General features: G+C 37.1%; 1 protein-coding gene across 1 annotated transcript in view; it reads left to right on the forward strand.

Moving 5' to 3' along the window:
- OTOGL (otogelin like) overlaps positions 1-19,406 on the forward strand; it is a 147,866-nt gene that overhangs the window by 95,472 nt on the left and 32,988 nt on the right. The window contains 8 exon segments of the mRNA XM_060023861.1: positions 2,893-2,972; positions 3,281-3,349; positions 4,214-4,219; positions 13,284-13,351; positions 16,486-16,663; positions 16,923-17,065; positions 17,299-17,322; positions 17,415-17,507. Of these exon segments, the coding sequence (XP_059879844.1) occupies positions 2,893-2,972; positions 3,281-3,349; positions 4,214-4,219; positions 13,284-13,351; positions 16,486-16,663; positions 16,923-17,065; positions 17,299-17,322; positions 17,415-17,507 (661 nt within the window).

A 19,406-nucleotide genomic window follows, 5' to 3' on the forward strand; every position in this document is an offset into this window, starting at 1 on the left:
GAGGATTTTAAATTTCAAACTGAAAATTGTTCGTTGTATTTGGTGATCTGGAGAATAGGAAGAGGCAAAATGGAGATAAGCAATGTAACAGCTTTTTTTTTTTTTTTTAAGGAGTTTTGTTGTAAAGGAGAACAGAGAAATGCAACAGTAGTAGGAGGGAATATTTTTAAAAGAATCATTTTCTATTAGTCATTTATGAGCTTCTGCTCTACAACAAACACTGGCACTAGAAAAGGTTCTGACATATGAGTAAATGAGATGTAGCCCTTATTTCAAGGAGCTCACAGTCTTTAGGAAGAAGACAGGAACAATAGCAAATAATTGACAATACAGGGGAAAGAGGGCTAGAGGAATAACCACCACAACAACTAGCACATTGAAGTATTTACAGCATGACACATGCTGTGCTAAGTGCTGTACAATTGGTAATCTCATTATTCCCATTTTCAGAAGAGAAAACAAACCGAGGCACAGAGAAGTTAAGCAACTTGCCTCAGACCACACAGTTTGCAGGCAGCAGAGCCAGAGTTTGAACAACTACATCCTGTTGGGTAACAGGTGCTATGGGAACAGAGAGAAGGAAATGATATTTCTGTTTATTTTCTTAAAAATAAAAACAACCAGTTCTTTCTGAAAAGAAGTCTTCACCATTCACTTGGACCTCCCACATTCACAAACCTATTTCCTGTCTCTTCTGGGAGCCATCGGGAGGAGGGGAAATAACAGGGGCCCCATAGGAAGGAGAGCACGTGGGGGAGGAAGGAAGAAAAAGAGAGGGGCAAGTCCAGCCCTGGCACTGGGGAGGAAATGGAGCTATATTTTGGAGTGGCATTTGGCTAGTTTATTTCTTGTGGCATACCCAGTCTCCAGGGTGGTTGAACCCAGATCCTCAGTGCTTCCATTGTTTGGTCTGTAGCTCCCCCGAAGTTTCTTTTTTGGTATAGTTAGAACGCAGAGAAGAGACTCGGCATGAAACTTCCCCCCTGCCAAACTGTTTCTCATCTCTGTCTTCACCACTACTTCTTTCTACTTCTTCCGGTTCCCTGGGCTGAGGCACCTCATTATGGCTCCCCCTGGTACTTGCCGTCCTGAGGGGAGACTCAAGTACTGAGTTGGCGTGTCAACATAGCCCTGCACGCCTCCTTCAAGTCCCCAGCAGAACCATCCTGCTTGTTCTAGATGATTTCAGTTTCTGGCACATAGCAAGTGTTGAAAATAAAAATATCTAGTGGAAATGAGAACTTTTATGAGAAAAGATGCCAACTAGCATACCACAGAGCCCATATGTAAGCAGAGCTATCCCTATTACATAATATACCTATTATAAGAACTGTTCTACATCTGAGGCATATTTTTCAGTCAGAAGTTGACTAGATTACCAGTTGTATGACAAAATAAAGAGGACCCTGCTGTGTGCAACCATGATGACATTTTAAAGGAACAAGTCACTGGGTTTTGGAAGATGATTTTAAAACGATAGCTGTGGTTTTGACTTGCATAAAGCAACTGCAGAATAATTCAGTTGCATAAAAAATGATGTTTATTTAATGTGAGGATAATCAACCGGCCCTAGTATTTTCAGTAATCTAGTAACTTTTTTCTTTTTTGCTTGACAGAGTTTAGAGTAGGATAGGAATATCATATACTGGTTAAAATTTTATTATTTAAGTTCACTTTATGAAATAAATAATTGGTCTTATAAGCTGAGCTGTTAATGTTTTTTAAAAAAATTTGTGAAGGAAATATCCAAGAGATGGCCAAAGGGTCTCTGTTAAAAAGAGAAATTAGCTTTTCTTGGTTTTGGATTTCCTTCCATGAAAGAGTGCCCTCTGGTGGCAACACGTGCCCCTAGTGTCAAGTGAATTGGAAAGGGGCTGTGTTTTTGGTCCAAATCTTTTACTTTATAGATAAGGCAATGGAAATGTTTTAAAATATTAAAAATAGTATCATAGCCTGCTGGTGTATTTGAGAGGCAGATAAGCAAGACTTTTTTAAACTATATGTACAGTAATTCTCTCTAGTAGGTATGAATCTAATAATTGGTTGTACATGAAGGATATATTTCTTTTGCATCAGAATAAATTGGACTCTGAGCCCCAACTGGACGAGAAGGAAGACTTTACCTCAGTCATTATCTTGGCTTCATTCCCTTAGAGGATAAGCATTCAGGATGGTCCTGCCTGTTTTTGGTCCCCGATTCCCAAGCCCATGCTTCTTGAAATGTGGGCCTCCTGATTTCATGTGCCACACACAAGACCAGACGTTTTGGGGCTTGAAACTCAGTCTCCTTAGGCTCATATACAACCACCTCCTCCCAGAGCACGGCCACTATTTTGGGCACAGGCCCTGAGGCTCTTGAGAACTGCAGCCTCTGCCATCCCCCTTCCCTGTTCTCAGAGAAGAGCAACCATGTCCCACCTCCATCTCTGCCACCCAGAGATTTCTAACTACTTTTCAATGACTTCAGGGCTTAATAATAAGCAGGCAGAGCCCCTGAACATTCTGTTTTTGTTCTACCAACATCCTTATGGATATTCAAAGAGTGTGTCTCTCTGCTTATATGTTGGGGAGTATAGGAAAGTAACGATATGATGAACATAGAGTAAAATCACAATTATAGAACATGGCCTTAGTGTGTCCCAAACATAAGTGTATGTTTTGAAAATTCTGTGTTCAGATTCTGCCTCAATCATGAATACTTCTTTATCATCCACTAGCTTGTGATTTCGTACAATGAGGTATGATGGAATAACAGCAAGCAGAGCACTGCTTAGTGCTTGACAAGGAGAATAGAAGAATTTTAGGGAAACTGTATCTTAATTTCCTATATTAAATGTAATATATTTTTATATGAAAATTTTTTTCTTACTTTAATTTTTTTTTCATCTAAAGGGTTGAAGGATGCTTGCCCTACTGCCCTAAAACTATGATCCTTGATGAAATCACTCTCAAATGTGTTTACCCAGAAGACTGTAAGTGTGAACCTTACTTCACTTATTCTGAAAAGTAAAATACTTGAATATTTTTTATATGATGGCAAGTGACTATAAACAGAAGTTTTAGACAGACAATAAACCTTCATGAGGTTCTTATTCATTGTCCTTTTCAAAGTTTTTGGATTCTGAATTACTTTCTAAACCACGTAAGTCTTTGCTCTCACATTCCTTCTGCAACCTCTCTCCCAAAATATTTTCCTTAAAGCTAAGCATCCTTATATGAACTATGTGGGCTTCACTTTAAGCAAAACAGATTAAAGAAGAGTATCTTTGCTTCTTTGTAGGCATACCTCTGATTCCCACAGAACCAGCATTAATTTCTCCAGGTAAGCCATCTCTACCCATGTTTACAGGTATCGTTACAACTATAGACATTAAACTTAGCATCATGTAATTTAAATCTTGGCACTCCTAAACAGCTACTGGTGTTAGTACTATCCCATCCATGAGAGAACCCAGCAGTCACTTTGGTCTCACTAAGTAGCTGTTCACTGGATCAACAAGCCACATTTTCAGAATGGCTTCTACATTTGGTCCACCTCTGTCCCATTTCAGTTAGTATAGATAATAAGAACTTCCCTCACATTTTTGCCTAGAATTTAGCTTTTGCTAAATCCTGATTAAATTTTCACAGTGACTAAGTTGACGCTGAAGAGACTTTAAGGTAAATGAAATCATCCTTTAAGCACTTTTATTCTCATTCCTGTGTTCTCTCACAGCCTCTGGAGGAGGCATTCTGGGCTCAAACCCTCACTTCGCTCCCTCACTGTGAAACTTGCCTCAGGAAAGGATTGAATAAATCCACTCACAGTGAGGCTTGACAAACCTAATGTATTATATCTCCTGGGGTTATAATTTAGAAAAATTCAGATATTTATTCTTTAAATATGTTTGACAAGCTTTCATTGAGTGTCAACACTGCCAGGTACTGTTCTGACACTGGGGGTGGGGAGGGGGGAGGAAGGGAGAATGGTGAACAAGTCACAGCTCCAACCCTAAAACAGCGAAAAGTCCATAGGCTGTTGTGATATTACGGTAGGAGTAAGTCCAAGCGGTAAGCAGGAGGGGTCTTATTCTGGACGTGTGGTCTCAGTTGGCTAACAGAAGGTCAGAGGTGGATAGCTAGAAGGAGGAAGTGTGTGCACGTGCAAAGGCCTGCAGCCGAGAGGGAACCCGTCACACAGAGGGGCTTCAAGCAGGTCATCGCACCTTGAGAGTGTGGTGTGGGGGAATTGTGCCAAGAGATGGTCTGGAAGAGATGTTTAGAGGCCAGATCACAAACGGCCCATGAGGAAAGTTGTTGGATTTGTGTTTTTTTCTGAAGGCCGTGGCGAATCACTGGAGGATTTTAATAAGTCCTGTGACATCTTCCAAATAATAGTCTCGCTACAATCATCGCTATTACTACTATTCTTTTTTTTTTAATTATGATATTTATTATTTTATTTTTATTTTTTTCACACACACACACTGTATTTTATTTTTACAAGAGATAAATAAACTGACACCAAGCATTGTAAATGGGTGACCACAACAAAAGCAACAATGATTGCAATTACCAAACACGAAACACACTCATACTATGTCATAATATTGACATTCAGTCCAGTAATCCTCCACTGTAACAGCTCCTTTACTTTAAAGTGAAAATTGATTTGTATAGTTTTTGTCTCTGAGTCCTTGTGGGATTTTTTTTTTTTTATTCAAACAGAAAGTCACAAAGATTATAATCATCCTCACCAGTTCACTCAGTCCCATGTAATTAATTTTTTTTTCATCTTGATCTTTTGTTAGCACTTTTATGAATTCATCAGTTTTCCATTAGAGTTCTGAAAATGCTTATTCATTCAGTTCAGCAGTATAGTCAGTTACCAGAAACCTGTACTTGTCAGAGTCTTTTCCATGAATTCCTTGAAGATGAAACCCTTTTATAGGAACATTTTTGCAAAGCATCAGAGTACACCAAGAACTGTCTGTAAATGACAAAAGACTTAAAAATTACCACGGTTAAAGATTTGATGAAAGTTCATAATAATGCAATTGACAAGGAAATTTAGTTATTTCTGAGATAACATTTTAAAGTAATAACTAGAATTATGACATAACATTATACCAGAACATATAAGATTTTTAGAAATTTCATGTAATGTCTGAATCATTTATATTAACATATTTCCATACAAATAACCCAACGAAAGTTTAGTATTAGTTGTTTTTCTTTTTGTTTGTTTGTTTTTTTATACAGCAGGTTCTTATTAGTCATCAATCTTTTTTTTTTGTGGCACACGGGCCTCTCACTGTTGTGGCCTCTCCCGTTGTGGAGCACAGGCTCTGGACGCGCAGGCTCAGCAGCCATGGCTCACGGGCCCAGCCGCTCCGTGGCATGTGGGATCTTCCCGGACCGGGGCATGAACCCATGTCCCCTGCATCGGCGGGCAGACTCTCAACCACTGCGCCACCAGGGAAGCCCTGCATGTGTGTTTTTGAATTATGGTTTTCGCTGGGTATATGCCCAGTAGTGGGATTGCTGGATCATATGGTAATTCTATTTTTAGTTTTTTTAGGAACCTCCATACTGTTCTCCATAGTGACTGTATCAGTTTACATTCCCACCAACAGTGCAAGAGGATTCCCTTTTCTCCACACCATCTCCAGCATTTGTTGTTTGTAGATTTTCTGATGATGCCCATTCTAACTGGTGTGAGGTGATACCTCATTGTAGTTTTGATTTGAATTTCTCTAATAATTAGTGAGGTTGAGCAGCTTTTCATGTGCTTCTTGGCCATCTGTATGTCTTCTTTGGAGAAATGTCTATTTAGATCTTCTGCCCATTTTTTGATTGGGTTGTTTGTTTCTTTAATATTGAGCTGCATGAGCTGTTTATATATTTTGGAGATTACTTCTTTGTCCATTGATTCATTGCAAATATTTTCTCCCATTCTGAGGGTTGTCTTTTCATCTTGTTTATGGTTTCCTTTGCTGTGCCAAAGCTTTAAAGTTTCATTAGGTCCCATTTGTTTATTTTTATTTCCATTATTCTAGGAGGTGGGTCAAAAAAGATCTTGCTGTGATTTATTTCAGTGTTCTTCCTTTGTTTTCCTCTAAGTGTTTTATTGTGTCTGGTCTTACATTTAGGTCTCAAATCCATTTTGAGTTTATTTCTGTGTATGGTGTTAGGGAGTGTTCTAATTTCATTCCTTTTTTTAAAAAAAATAGTTTATTTATTTTATTTATTTTTGGCTGCGTTGGGTCTTCGTTGGTGTGTGCGGGCCTTCTCTAGTTGTGGAGAGTGTGGGCTACTCTTAGTTGCAGTGTGCATGCTTATTGTGGTGGCTTCTCTTGTTGTGGATCATGGGCTCCAGGCTCACGGGCTTCAGTAGTTGTGGCACATGGGCTCAGCAGTCGTGGCACACGGGCCCAGCTGCTCCATGGCGTGTGGGATCTTCCCGGACCAGGGCTCAAACCTGTGTCTCCTGCACCAGCAGGCAGATTCTTAACCACTGCGCCACCAGGGAAGCCACTCTAATGTCATTCTTTTACATGTAGCTGTCCAGTGTTCCCAACACCACTTATTGAAGAGACTGTCTTTTCTCCATTGTATATCCTTGCCTCCTTTGTCATAGATTAGTTGACCATAGGTGCGTGGGTTTATCTCTGGGATTTCTATCTTGTTCCATTGATCTATGTTTCTGTTTTTGTGACAGTACCATATTGTCTTGATTACTGTAGCTTTGTAGTAGAGTTTGAAGTCAGGGAGTCTGATTCCTCCAGCTCCGTTTTTTTCCCTCAAGATTGCTTTGGCTATTTGGGGTCTTTTGTGTCTCCATACAAATTTTAAGATGATTTGTTCTAGTTCCGTAAAAAATGCCATTGGTAATTTGATAGGGATTGTATTGAATCTGTAGATTGCTTTGGGTACTATAGTCATTTTCACAATATTGATTCTTCCAGTCCAAGAACATGGTATATCTCTCAATCTGTTGGTATCATCTTTAATATCTTTCATCAGTGTCTTATAGTTTTCTGCATACAGGTCTTTTGTCTCCCTAGGTAGGTTTATTCCTAGGTATTTTATTCTTTTTGTTGCAGTGGTGAATGGGAGTGTTTCCATAATTTCTCTTTCAGATTTTTCATCATTAGTGTATAGGAATGCAAGAGATTTCTGTGCATTAATTTTGTATCCTGCAACTTTACCAAATTCATTGATTAGCTCTAGTAGTTTTCTGGTGGCATTTTTAGGATTCTCTATGTATAGTATCATGTCATCTGCAAACAGTGACAGTTTTACTTCTTCTTTTCCAATTTGTATTCCTTTTATTTCTTTTTGTCTCTGATTGCCGTGGCTAGGACTTCCAAAACTATGTTGAATAATAGTGGTGAGAGTGGACATCTTTGTCTCATTCCTGATCTTAGAGCAAATGCTTTCAGGTTTTCACCATTGAGAATGATGTTTGCTGTGGGTTTGTCGTAAATGGCCTTTATTATGTTGAGGTAGGTTCCCTCTATGCCCACTTTCTGGAGAGTTTTTATCATAAATTGGTATTGAATTTTGTCAAAAGCTTTTTCTGCATCTACTGAGATGATCATATGTTTTTTTTTTTTTTTGTGGTACACGGGCCTCTCACTGTTTTGGCCTCTCTCGTTGTGGAGCACAGGCTTCGGACGCACAGGCTCTGAGGCCATGGCTCACGGGCCTAGCCGCTCCGCAGCATGTGGAATCTTCCCAGATTGGGGCACGAACCCATGTCCCCTGCAACGGCAGTGGACTCTCAACCACTGCGCCACCAGGGAAGCCCGATCATATGGTTTTTATTCTTCAATTTGTTAAAATAGTGCATCGCATTGATTGATTTGTGTATATTGAAGAATCCTTGCATCCTTGGGATAAATCCCACTTGATCGTGGTGTATGATCCTTTTAATGTGTTGTTGGATTCTGTTTGCTAGTATTTTGTTGAGGATTTTTGCATCTATATTCATCAGTGATATTGGTCTGTAATTTTCTTTTTTTGTAGTATCTTCGTCTGGTTTTGGTATCAGGGTGATGGTGGCCTCATAGAATGAGTTTGGGGGTGTTCCTTCCTCTGCAATTTTTTGGAAGAGTTTGAGAAGGATGGGTGTTAGCTCTTCTCTAAATGTTTGATAGAATTCACCTGTGAAGCCATCTGGTCCTGGACTTTTGTTTGTTGGAAGATTTTTAATCACAGTTTCAATTTCATTACTTGTGATTGGGCTGTTCATAGTTTCTATTTCTTCCTGATTCAGCCTGGGAAGGTTATACCTTTCTAAGAATTTGTCCATTTCTTCCAGGTTGTCCATTTTTTTGGCATAGAGTTGCTCGTAGTAGTCTCTTAGGATGGTTTGTATTTCTGCGGTGTCTGTTGTAACTTCTCCTTTTTCGTTTCTAATTTTATTGATTTGAGTCCTCTCCCTGTTTTTCTTGATGAGTCTGGCTAATGGTTTATCAATTTTGTTTATCTTCTCAAAGAACCAGCTTTTAGTTTTATTGATCTTTGCTATTGTTTCTTTCATTTCTTTTTCATTTGTTTCTGGTCTTTTCTTTATGATTTCTTTCCTTCTGCTAACTTTGGGTGTTTTTTGTTCTTTTTTCTCTAATTGCTTTAGGTGTAAGGTTAGGTTGTTTACTTTAGATTTTTCTTGTTTCTTGAGGTAGGCTTTTATAGCTATAAACTTCCCTCTTAGAACGGCTTTTGCTGCATCCCATAGGTTTTGGATCGTCGTGTTTTCATTGTCATTTGTCTCTAGGTATTTTTTGATTTCCTCTTTGATTTCTTCAGTGATCTCTTGGTTATTTAGTAACGTATTGTTTAGCCTCCATGTGTTTTTGTTTTTTACGGTTTTTTCCCTGTAATTCATTTCTAATCTCATAGCGTTGTGGTCAGAAAAGATGCTTGATATGATTTCAATTTTCTTAAATTTACTGAGGCTTGATTTGTGACCCAAGATGTGATCTATCCTGGAGGATGTTCCATGCACACTTGAGAAGAAAGTGTAATCTGCTGTTTTTGGATGGAATGTCCTATAAATATGAATTAAATCTATCTGACCTATTGTGTCATTTAAAACTTGTGTTTCTTTGTTAATTTTCTGTCTGGATGATCTGTCCATTGGTGTAAGTGAGGTGTTAAATTCCCCCACTATTATTGTGTTACTGTTGATTTCCTCTTTTATAGCTGTTAGCAGTTGCCTTATGTATTGAGGTGCTCCTATGTTGGGTGCATATATATTTATAATCGTTATATCTTCTTCTTGGATTGATCCCTTGATCATTTTGTAGTGTCCTTCCTTGTCTCTTGTAACATTCTTTATTTTAAAGTCTATTTTACCTGATATGAGTATAACTACTCCAGCTTTCTTTTGATTTCCATTTGCATGGCATATCTTTTTCCATCCCCTCACTTTCAGTCTGTATGTGTCCCTAGGTCTGAAGTGGGTCTCTTGTAGACAGCATATATATATGGGTCTTGTTTTTGTATCCATTCAGCAAGACTGTGTCTTTTAGTTGGAGCATTTAATCCATTCACATTTAAGGTAATTATCAATATGTATGTTCCTAATGCCATTTTCTTAATTGTTTTGGGTTTGTTTTTGTAGGTCCTTTTTTTCTCTTGTGTTTCCCACTTAGAGAAGTTCCTTTAGCATTTGTTGTAGAGCTGGTTTGGTGGTGCTGAATTCTCTTAGCTTTTGCTTGTCTGTAAAGCTTTTGATTTCTCCATCGAATCTGAATGAGATCCTTGCCGGGTAGAGTATATCATGCCACTGTTTATCATGCCAGGCTGCAGGATTGTAGTTCTTGCTTCTGCTGTCTGCCCTCTTGTGGATGAGGCTATCTAAGAGGCTTGATGGGAGGGACTGGTGGTGGGTAGAGCTGACTGTTGCTGTGGTGGGCAGAGCTCAGTAAAACTTTAATCCGCTTGTCTGCTGATGGGTGGGGCTGGGTTCCCTCCCTGTTGGTTGTTTGGCCTGAAGCAACCCAACACTGGAACCTACCTGGGCTCTTTGTTGGGGCTAATGGGGGACTCTGGGAGGGCTCATGCCAAGGAGTACTTCCCAGAACTTCTGCTGCCAGTGTCCTTGTCCCCACATTGAACCAGAGCCACCCCCCGCCTCTGCAGGAGACATTCCAACACTAGGAGGTAGGTGTGGTTCAGTCACCCCAGGGTCACAGCTCCTTCCCCTGGGTCCCGATGTGCACACTACTCTGTGTGTGCCCTCCAGGAGTGGAGTCTCTGTTTCTCCCAGTCCTGTCGAAGTCCTGCAATCAATTCCCACTAGGCTTCAAAGTCTGATTCTCTAGGAATTCCTCCTCCCGTTGCCAGACCCCCAGATTGGGAAGCCTGACGTGGGGCTCAGAATCTTCACTCCAGTGGGTGGACTTCTGTGGTATAAGTGTTCTCCAGTCTGTGAGTCACCCACCAAGCTGTTATGGGATTTGATTTTACTGTGATTGCGCCCCTCCTACTGTCTCATTGTGGCTTCTCCCTTGTCTTTGGATGTGGGGTATCTTTTTTGGTGAGTTCCAGTGTCTTCCTGTCGATGATTGTCCAGCAGCTAGTTGTGATTCTGGTGTTCTCGCAAGAGGGAGTGAGAGCACGTCCTTCTACTCTGCCGTCTTGGTTCCTCCCCAACTCATTACTCCTATTCTTAATAGCTACCATTTACTGAGTACTTACTATGTGTCAGGCATTGGAGTACGGACTTTGCATGTATTTAATCTTTATGAGAAAGCTAAGAGAGAGATCTTATTATTAGCACTGTAGAGATGAGGAATTACTCTACTGCTGTAAAATTTTAGACATCAGTGAATTTAGTATAGTTTAAAGCATATTTTGAGAGGGGCTGGTAGTACTTTCCCTGTGTTGTATAATCTAAGGAGTGAATAAGTTTAGAATAACACTGCATGTACTAAACCTGGGACATACACTGTTAATTCCTCTAAGTACTGCTGTCTACTTTGTATTCTGTAATATCCCCCCAAATCAATAGTCATTGTATATTTTAAACATCTAAAACAATTTAAAGTACCGTGGTCACCATATTGGGGAGACAGATTTTACTCCATGACCCTCGGAAGTAAGAAAACTACCCTGTAAAATTATTTTTATTTGTAGATGATATGATCCTGTATACAGATTATTCTAAAGTATCCACTAAAACCTGTTAGCACTAATTAATGGGCAAATAGTAATACATCAACAAGCTTACAGAAAAAAGACCAGTGACTAAAATCAATTGTGTTTCTATGTACTAGCAATGAACAATCTAAAAATGAAATGAAGAAAGCAATTCTATTTACAGTAGCATAAAATATGTAGGAATACATTTGGCAAAAGAAGTATATGACTTGTACAATGAAAACTACAAAATGTTTTTGAAGGAATTAGGAAGATCAAAATAAATGGAAAGCCATCTCATGTTCCTGGGAGACTTAATATTGCTAAAATGACAATGCTCCCAAATTTTATTTACAGATTTAATGCAATACCTATCAAAATCCCAGTTACTTCTTTGCAGAAATTGACAAAGTGACCCTACATTCATATGGAAATGCAGGGAACCTAGAATAGCCAAAATAATCTTGAAAAAGGACAAAGTTGTAGGACTCATACTTTGCAATTTAAAACTTACTACAAAGCTATAGTTATTACGACAAGCTTGATTATTATAATTCTACCCCAAGACAGTGCTTATAACCCATTGATGATTTTAGAAAACAATGGACTACTTTATTGCTGAGACCATTCAGATCCCCAGTTATCAGAATTTTTCATGACTCTGTGCTTGCTCTGGGCTGGAACTTTGTCTCCTATTACTTTGCTCAAACATTTATGATGATGGAAATGAAGATATTTAAGTCTGTAAAAATTTCATATTCTCTAGAAGATACAACATCTAATATACCATGAACACTGTTTATAGGACCAAGCAATGGGAATTTTTATTCTACTTCATTTATTTTGTAAGTTAGAAGCCATAAAATAAGTACAAAATTAAGGTTATTTATGGAATTTATTTAACAAAAAAATAAAAGTTTTGTCTAATGTCATTGTGGTAGGCTGAATAATGGCCCTCCAAAGATGTCCATGTCTTAATGCCCAGAATTTATAAATATGGGACCTTACATGCTAAAGGGACTTTGCAGATGCGATAAAGTTAACAATTTGGAGATGGGGAAGTTATCCTGGATTATCCATGTGAGCCCAATGTAATCATAAGTGTCCTTATAAAAGAGAAGGAGGAGGGTCAGAGTCAGAGAAGGTGTCACATGTCAGATGTCAGAATCAGCAGGGAAGGAGAAGGGGAGGGAGGGAGAGAAAGAGAGAGAGAGAGAAATTGAGATTTGAAGATATTATTCTGTGGCTTTGAAGTTGGAAGAAGGGACCATGAGTCAAAGTATTCAGGCAATCCATAGTTGGAAAAGGCAAGGAAACAGATTCTTCCGTAGGGGCTCCAGAAGGAGCACAGCCCTTGCTGATATCTTGATTTTAGGACTTCGGACTTCCAGAACCACAAGATAATAATTTGGTGATGTTTCAAAACACTAAATTTGTAATAATTTGTTTACAGCAGTTATAGGAAACTAATATAGTCATTTTTAGATGGTATCAACAATGGACACTGCAGCTACAGCTAGACAAAATTTCAGCCATTCATTTTCACTCTTCTACAGTCCTTCAGATTTTGAATATTATAGAGATACCTTTAGTACTAACAAAAAGCTTTGGAAGAACTCTTACAAATGTGTTTACCAGTTGTGTTTTCCCTTTCTATGGGTAACTCCTTCGCCACACCCAACTGGGGTCTCCAACGATCCACAGCAGCAACTCTTCTGCTTGCAAGGGAAACATTTTAGAGATTCACCAGGGAAATGAATCAACCTCACTACGCATGTTAGAAATGCAACAAAATTTGTAACTCCTGAGCAATCTTTAGTGATACTATTGATATTTCTACCTGTTCAAACAATTGTGTTGACACCAACAAGGCACTGAAGATGTTTCTAGGATGGTGCTTAAAAGCCAGTGCTCTGGAATCAAAATTGCCAAGTTCGAATTCTGCCTCTGACACTTACCAGCTTACCTCTCTACAACCTTAGTCTCCTTATCTGTAAAATGACAATAATATTATTATCTACTTCACAGGGTTCTTGTTAGAATTAAATGAAATAATCTATATAAAATTTCTTAGCATGGTCTCTATCACAAATGAATTTTATATATGATCAATACCACTCCACTAATGCAGGGGACCTCTTCATTTCCTTCAGAAATGATTACTCCATCAGACTTCACTGCGATTGACAAGCTAACACCTACGCCAGGTTTGGAATGTGAGGTATGACTGAGTAATCTCTTCAGCTATTTGTCATTTCCTTATTGTGTCTATTCTTGTTTCTGTATCACTATCCAGATGCTATTAAACTTCTTTTGGTATGCTCTCTAGTCTTTCTTTGCTAAATTAAATAAGCATTACATTTTAACAATTTTCTTTCCTTAACTGTCAGATATTTCTTAGTAATTAGACTCTGGTCACACTAAGAAAAACAAATAAAATGCAAATGAAGTCTTAAGGATGATTCCTTAATAGTAGTAATTGTGTGATAGGTGTAATAATAATTACGTATGATAACTTAATACTTTTATTTATTGATTTATTAATTGGATAATTTATTAACTTAATAATAATTATGTTTCTTTAATAATTCTTTAATGATAATAATTCTTTATAATAATAAAGAGCATATTGTGGGCTTCTCTTCGGGCATTCAAAAATATTTATTAAGCAGCTGCTATATGCCGGGCACTGTGCAAGATGACAAATATATACCAGTAAGCAAAAAAAGATAAGGTCATTGAATCCCAGAGCTAGTAATTGTCTTGGCTGAAACTTGAGAAATTATCTCCTTACTCCAAATATGCTACTTGTTCTGATAAACCAATGATTTATTCAACCAATTTTTATTTAGCACTATTTCTGGCTAGGAACTATTCAGGTACCATAAGTAAAGCAATATAAAAGCAGGCAAAAATTCCTGCTTTTATGGAGTTTACATTTTATTGGATTCTGAAACAGCCAATAAGCAAAATAAATTACCAAGTTATGTAAAACGCTAGAGATTGCTGCTCAGGAGAAAAATAAAACTATTTTCAATGAAATGATCCTCACTGAACCTCACTGAGAAAGTGACTGTTACTTTAGAGCAGAAAATCTGAAGAAGTGAAAGAGTGAATCACGCAAAGAACCAGGGCAACAGCATTCCAGGCAGAGGGGCCAGCCAAGTGCAAGGCCCTGAGCTGAGAATGTCCCTAACATCTTAAAACAATAAAAGAATAGCAAGGAGTAAAATAGTATGGAGTAAAATAGTAGGAAGTAAATTAGATTATGTAATAATAGTAGGAAATAAACTAGATTATGTAAGGCCTTGTGGATGATTGTGAAGACTGTGGCTTTCATTCTAAATGACACAGGAAGAGAAAAGGGAGATTTCTGAGCAGAGGAATTATATCATCTGATCTGTTTCAGGATCATTTTAGCTGCTGTGTTGAGAGTACGGTGTAAAGAGACAATAGAACCAGTTAGGAGGCTACTGCAGGAATTTAGGCAAGAGATTGATGGTGATCTGGACCAGGTGATAGCATTGGAGATGGTGAGAAATGTCTGGGTTCTGGATCTATTCTGAAGGTAGAGGCTACAGAAATTACTGAAGAATTAGATGTGAGGTGTGAATGAAAAAGAGGCATTAAGGATTCTAAGAGTTTTGCCTTGAACAACTGAAGGATAAAGTGGGCGTTAATCAGGATGGGGAAATTGTGGGAAGTGAAGGTCTGGGGTGGGTAGAGTCAGGAGTTCAGTTTTGCCACGTAAAGATTAAGATTCCTCTTAGACATCAAAAAGCTATGGGTACACAGATCTGGTGAACACAAGTGGAGTTTAGGGTAGAGATCAAGTTAAGATGAAATTTTTGTAATTCTCAGTGGATAAAGGGTATTTAAAATTGTGGGATTAGATGAGATCACAAAGGGATTGAGTGAAGACAGGGAAGAGAGAAGGGCCACTACAACTTCAACAGATTGAGAAACAATGACAAACATGCAAAGGATATTAACCACTGAACTAGGAGAAAATGGAGGAGATTGTAGGTGATCTAGAAGCCAAGAAAAGAAAATATTAAGGAAGATGGAGTAATAAGCTATACTAAATATGTTAACAGGTCAACTAGATGGGGTCTGAGAATTGATCATTGAATTTAGCAATGTGGAGTTCATTGGTGACCTTGTTAAAGATTCTTTCAGTAGAGTGGAAGGTATAGATTCTTTAGGTGGTTTAGGTGTTGTTTAGGCGTTTCAGTTTTCTTCTATCTCGTTTCATTTTCTGGGAATTGATACAACTTATACACAGAAAATTTTGCAAGACTGAACTTGACTATTTGCCTACTTTTGGCTTTTAAATTGAGAAGTCCTCTCTTAATAGTCTCACTATTTAGAAAACTATTTACCCTCTCTTATTCTTATTTTTTATCATGTATAACACTGGAATGATAGAAACTGCCCCACAAAATTTAGGGAGAATTAAATGAAAAAAGCTACTTTATTAGTGCATGATATATAATAGGTGCTAAATAGATGTTAATTTTTCTTCCTCCATCCCCTGAGATGCAGTATAGAGTAGTGGTTAAGAGCACTGGTCTTCAGAGCAACAATGCCTGAATTTAAGTTCTGACTCTACTAGCTATGAAACTCAGGGCAAGTTAATTTGACCTTAAACCTGATTTTCTATCTGAGAAATAGGGAAAAATATTAGCTCCTACCTCAGAGGGTGTTTTTGTGGGAATAAAATAGACTAATTAGAACAATGTCTGGAGTGTAATAAGTGTTATATTATTTATCATTGCTATAGTTATTACTATAATTTATATAGAATGTAATTTATAAAAAAATCTACCACTTATTTATTTTTTTATTTATTTATCTAGAAGTCTGTGAGCTATATATAAAAAGTAATTTATGATTCTATCCAGGTGCTGTCAAACTGATATCACATTTGAGTTTTAATGGAATATATGGATAATATTAAGTTGTAATTTTTTTTAAACTGACCTCAACAGAAGTCTTAATCATATACTAGCTTTATACAACATAATATGAAAGGTTGACTGCCACTGTATAAGTCTGCTTGCAAAGCACTAATCTAGACAATTTAGGACAAGACTTCAGTTTGCTCAGAAGTTGGGTATCTGGGCAATTCTGATAGTCAAATCAATATTAAGGTAAAGTTTAAATGAAGTTCATACTGAATATTTCAGAGAGGATACTTCAACAAAAAGCTGTAGTGAAATTTTAATTGTTCATCTTTCAAAAGCTTTTGTATTTAGGAAATGTACACTATAAGCAATGTGAATGGGAAATTTAAAAATTAAAACATTAGTTGAGAATGGAAAAATATGCATTAATTTTCTTTTTTATTAACAGCCTCAAGAATTTGATCCTGTTTATAATTGTACCCAATATATATGCCTTGATAAGGAATGGAAGTTGTACAACTGGTCTCTTAGTTGCCCAAAGGACATAGAAATGCCTGACTGTGGTTTCCGGGGAAGAGCTGTTCAAGTGAACAGAGATATTTGCTGCCCTGAGTGGGAATGTCCGTGTAAGTCTGCGTTCCTTACATGGCAATGAATTTTTAATCGGGGGAGATTATTATTTTTTTTGAAGCAATCACCTCATCAAGACAAAGTTATTGTTGAACTTTCTTCATTTGATTTATGATTTTGATTCCCAGTAACTTTTAGAGTTGCTTTTTGTCAAACATAAGGAGACTAATTTAAAAAATGTTTTAAAAGGAGCAGTTATTACTGTAATACAAATAATTAGTTAATAGACTAAATCTACTCTCTACCACTTTTTAGGTCGGTGTTCCATGTTGTCAGAACTCAGCATTATTACATTTGATGGAAATAATGCAGCATTGTATAGTATGGCTTCTTATATCTTAGTAAGAATTCCTGGAGAAGTTATAGTTGCTCATATTGAAAAATGTTCCATGAATCAGGTAAGTCATAATCTATTCTTTTGTCATTTCTTCATAAATCTAGTAGCAGAAGTATGTTGCAACATTGGGTATTCCCAGAGTAAGAAAGGACTCAACAACTCACTGAGATTTGTCTTCTGGTACTTAAAACAAAACGTGTTTCATGTGAATATATTTAGAGGCATATAGTATTAATCCAAATAAGGTTTTAAAAAATCAAGTAATGTATTTTTTTTAAATGTTTTTTCTTTCAGAATGGAAACTCATTTAAAAAGCTAGTGAGTATCTGCAAAATGTCTAGTGAATTACTTATGTTTATTGCTAAAATTATGTTTAACTACATAAAGTTTCAACTTTCTTTCAAATTAAGGCTTCCTCTGGAAGAATCTCTGCACTTTGTTTTAAGAAGTTAAATTTGACCACACCTGTACATAAAGTACTTGTCAATCGGGCAGCAAGAAAGGTAGGAACACAAAGTAAAGCATATCCTCATAATGGATGAAATTGAGAAATTACATAAGCACAGTTATTTCCAAAAAGAGGGGAAATTAAACACATCAGTGGAATTTCATTGCTATGATGTCTAATCATTCTTTTCATGGACAGTTGAAAATGTGTTTCATACTATTATATGTCTCCTACCATAACATGCCAACTGTTGCAAATGTTTCTCCCCTTTTGAGGTTAACTGAAACAGCCATGTTAAACATGCTAAAGCTCTCTTGGATCATATGAGTGGCCAAGCTTCTTAGTGTCAGAGTTAATGTTTAGTGTTTCAGATTAGACAAAGTGGAAATGATGTGAAAGAGAGGATCATAAGGTTGCAAAGGGTAGCAGCCAAGAACACCCGAAGGAAGACTACTGAGAGAAAAACAGAGGGAAAGAGTAGTTTTGAAATGTTGACACCATTAATTGATAGCTTAAAAAAAATGAAGGAATATTTAAATTTGTTGAAATGAACTGAAGAAGAGTAATGCACCATTAAAAAGTTGGAAAGGAGCCATTTGATTTTACAGGAAAAACCTTTATCCAAAGGAATTATATTTACCAAATAGGAGTGAGTTATAAGCTGGATGCTTCACTCAGGTCTACATGGTCTCTCAAAAACATAAAAAAATAATTTATAAAGATTTTGCTCAAAATGGCTGAGATGTTATATGCTTTCTGGAAATAATTCTGTTAGCACAGGCCATACATTCTAGACTGGAAACAGTGTTAAAGCAAGCCTAAAATGCGGTAAGATATCAGAAAGTTTAATTTTAAGTCAAACTTAAAATATATGAATGTGTTACTTTTTTGGACATGAGAATTTCTATATATACCTTTGATTTTAATGAGGTTGGTATATTAACAGGAAGTGGGTGGGAAATTAAACTCAAACCTGGTCTGTGCTGTTGTTGTGAACATTTGGTTGGAAGGGCTTATTTTTGGCCTCAGCTGAACTGATGGCTGGTCATGTATTCAGTTGAAAACTTGTTAACTTAAAAAATCATTTAGTGAGTTTATGTGATAAAATGACACAGGTCCTGATCTCAAGTAACTTGCAGTTGTGTGTGGGGTGCATAAATGTCATTATCTGCCAATTAAAAGGCAATAGGAGCTATAGTGATAGAGTGATGACCAAGATGTCATGGAAACAGAGATACAGGTCATTGAAAAATGCAGTTTATAGGAGGGTCAAGTGGATATTTTTGGAGGAGGTGACACCTAAGATAAATCTTAAAGAATGAGTAGAAATTAACCAGGCAAAGAAGGCTGTTTCAGCTTGAGGGTGGCAAGAGGAGGAAGATATAAAGATGAGAAATTGGATGGTTAGTCAGATAGAACTCTGAGAAATTTACTGCTAGTTACAGCTCATGGTTCCATGTCATCATTGTTATTTAAAGCACTGTTTTCAAAGTAAAAATCCTTGGATTCCTTATATTAGTATTACCAAGAAAACGTGTTAAAAATATAAGATCTAGGATCCAATCCAAACCTTGGAAGTAGAATTTCTGGTAATCTTAATCTTTACCAAGCTTCACAGATGGTTATTATGAACATTATAATTAAACAAACACTGATTTAGAAGATCAAATAGAGGACCCAGATTAAAGAAAACATCCTGAAAAAAACTTTATTATCTTTAATTTATATTAGGAGGTAATGGTATAATCAACATATATTGGGGGAAACATAAAAAAGCATATATAACTTAGAAGAAAGTTAGGTTTTGAAGAAAATAAAGGGCAATGAGGTTAGAACAAATGTTGACTATAGCAAGACAGCAAAAGAACAATAAAAGAACTTAGGAGTTGTGAGAAACTGTGGCAGCAGCAGAGAAATAGATTTTTAAGCATTTAAAAATAGTTTACGTTAAATC

This window comes from Delphinus delphis, chromosome 11 (genome assembly GCF_949987515.2).
Source record: "Delphinus delphis chromosome 11, mDelDel1.2, whole genome shotgun sequence".
Taxonomy (NCBI): Eukaryota; Metazoa; Chordata; class Mammalia; order Artiodactyla; family Delphinidae; genus Delphinus; species Delphinus delphis.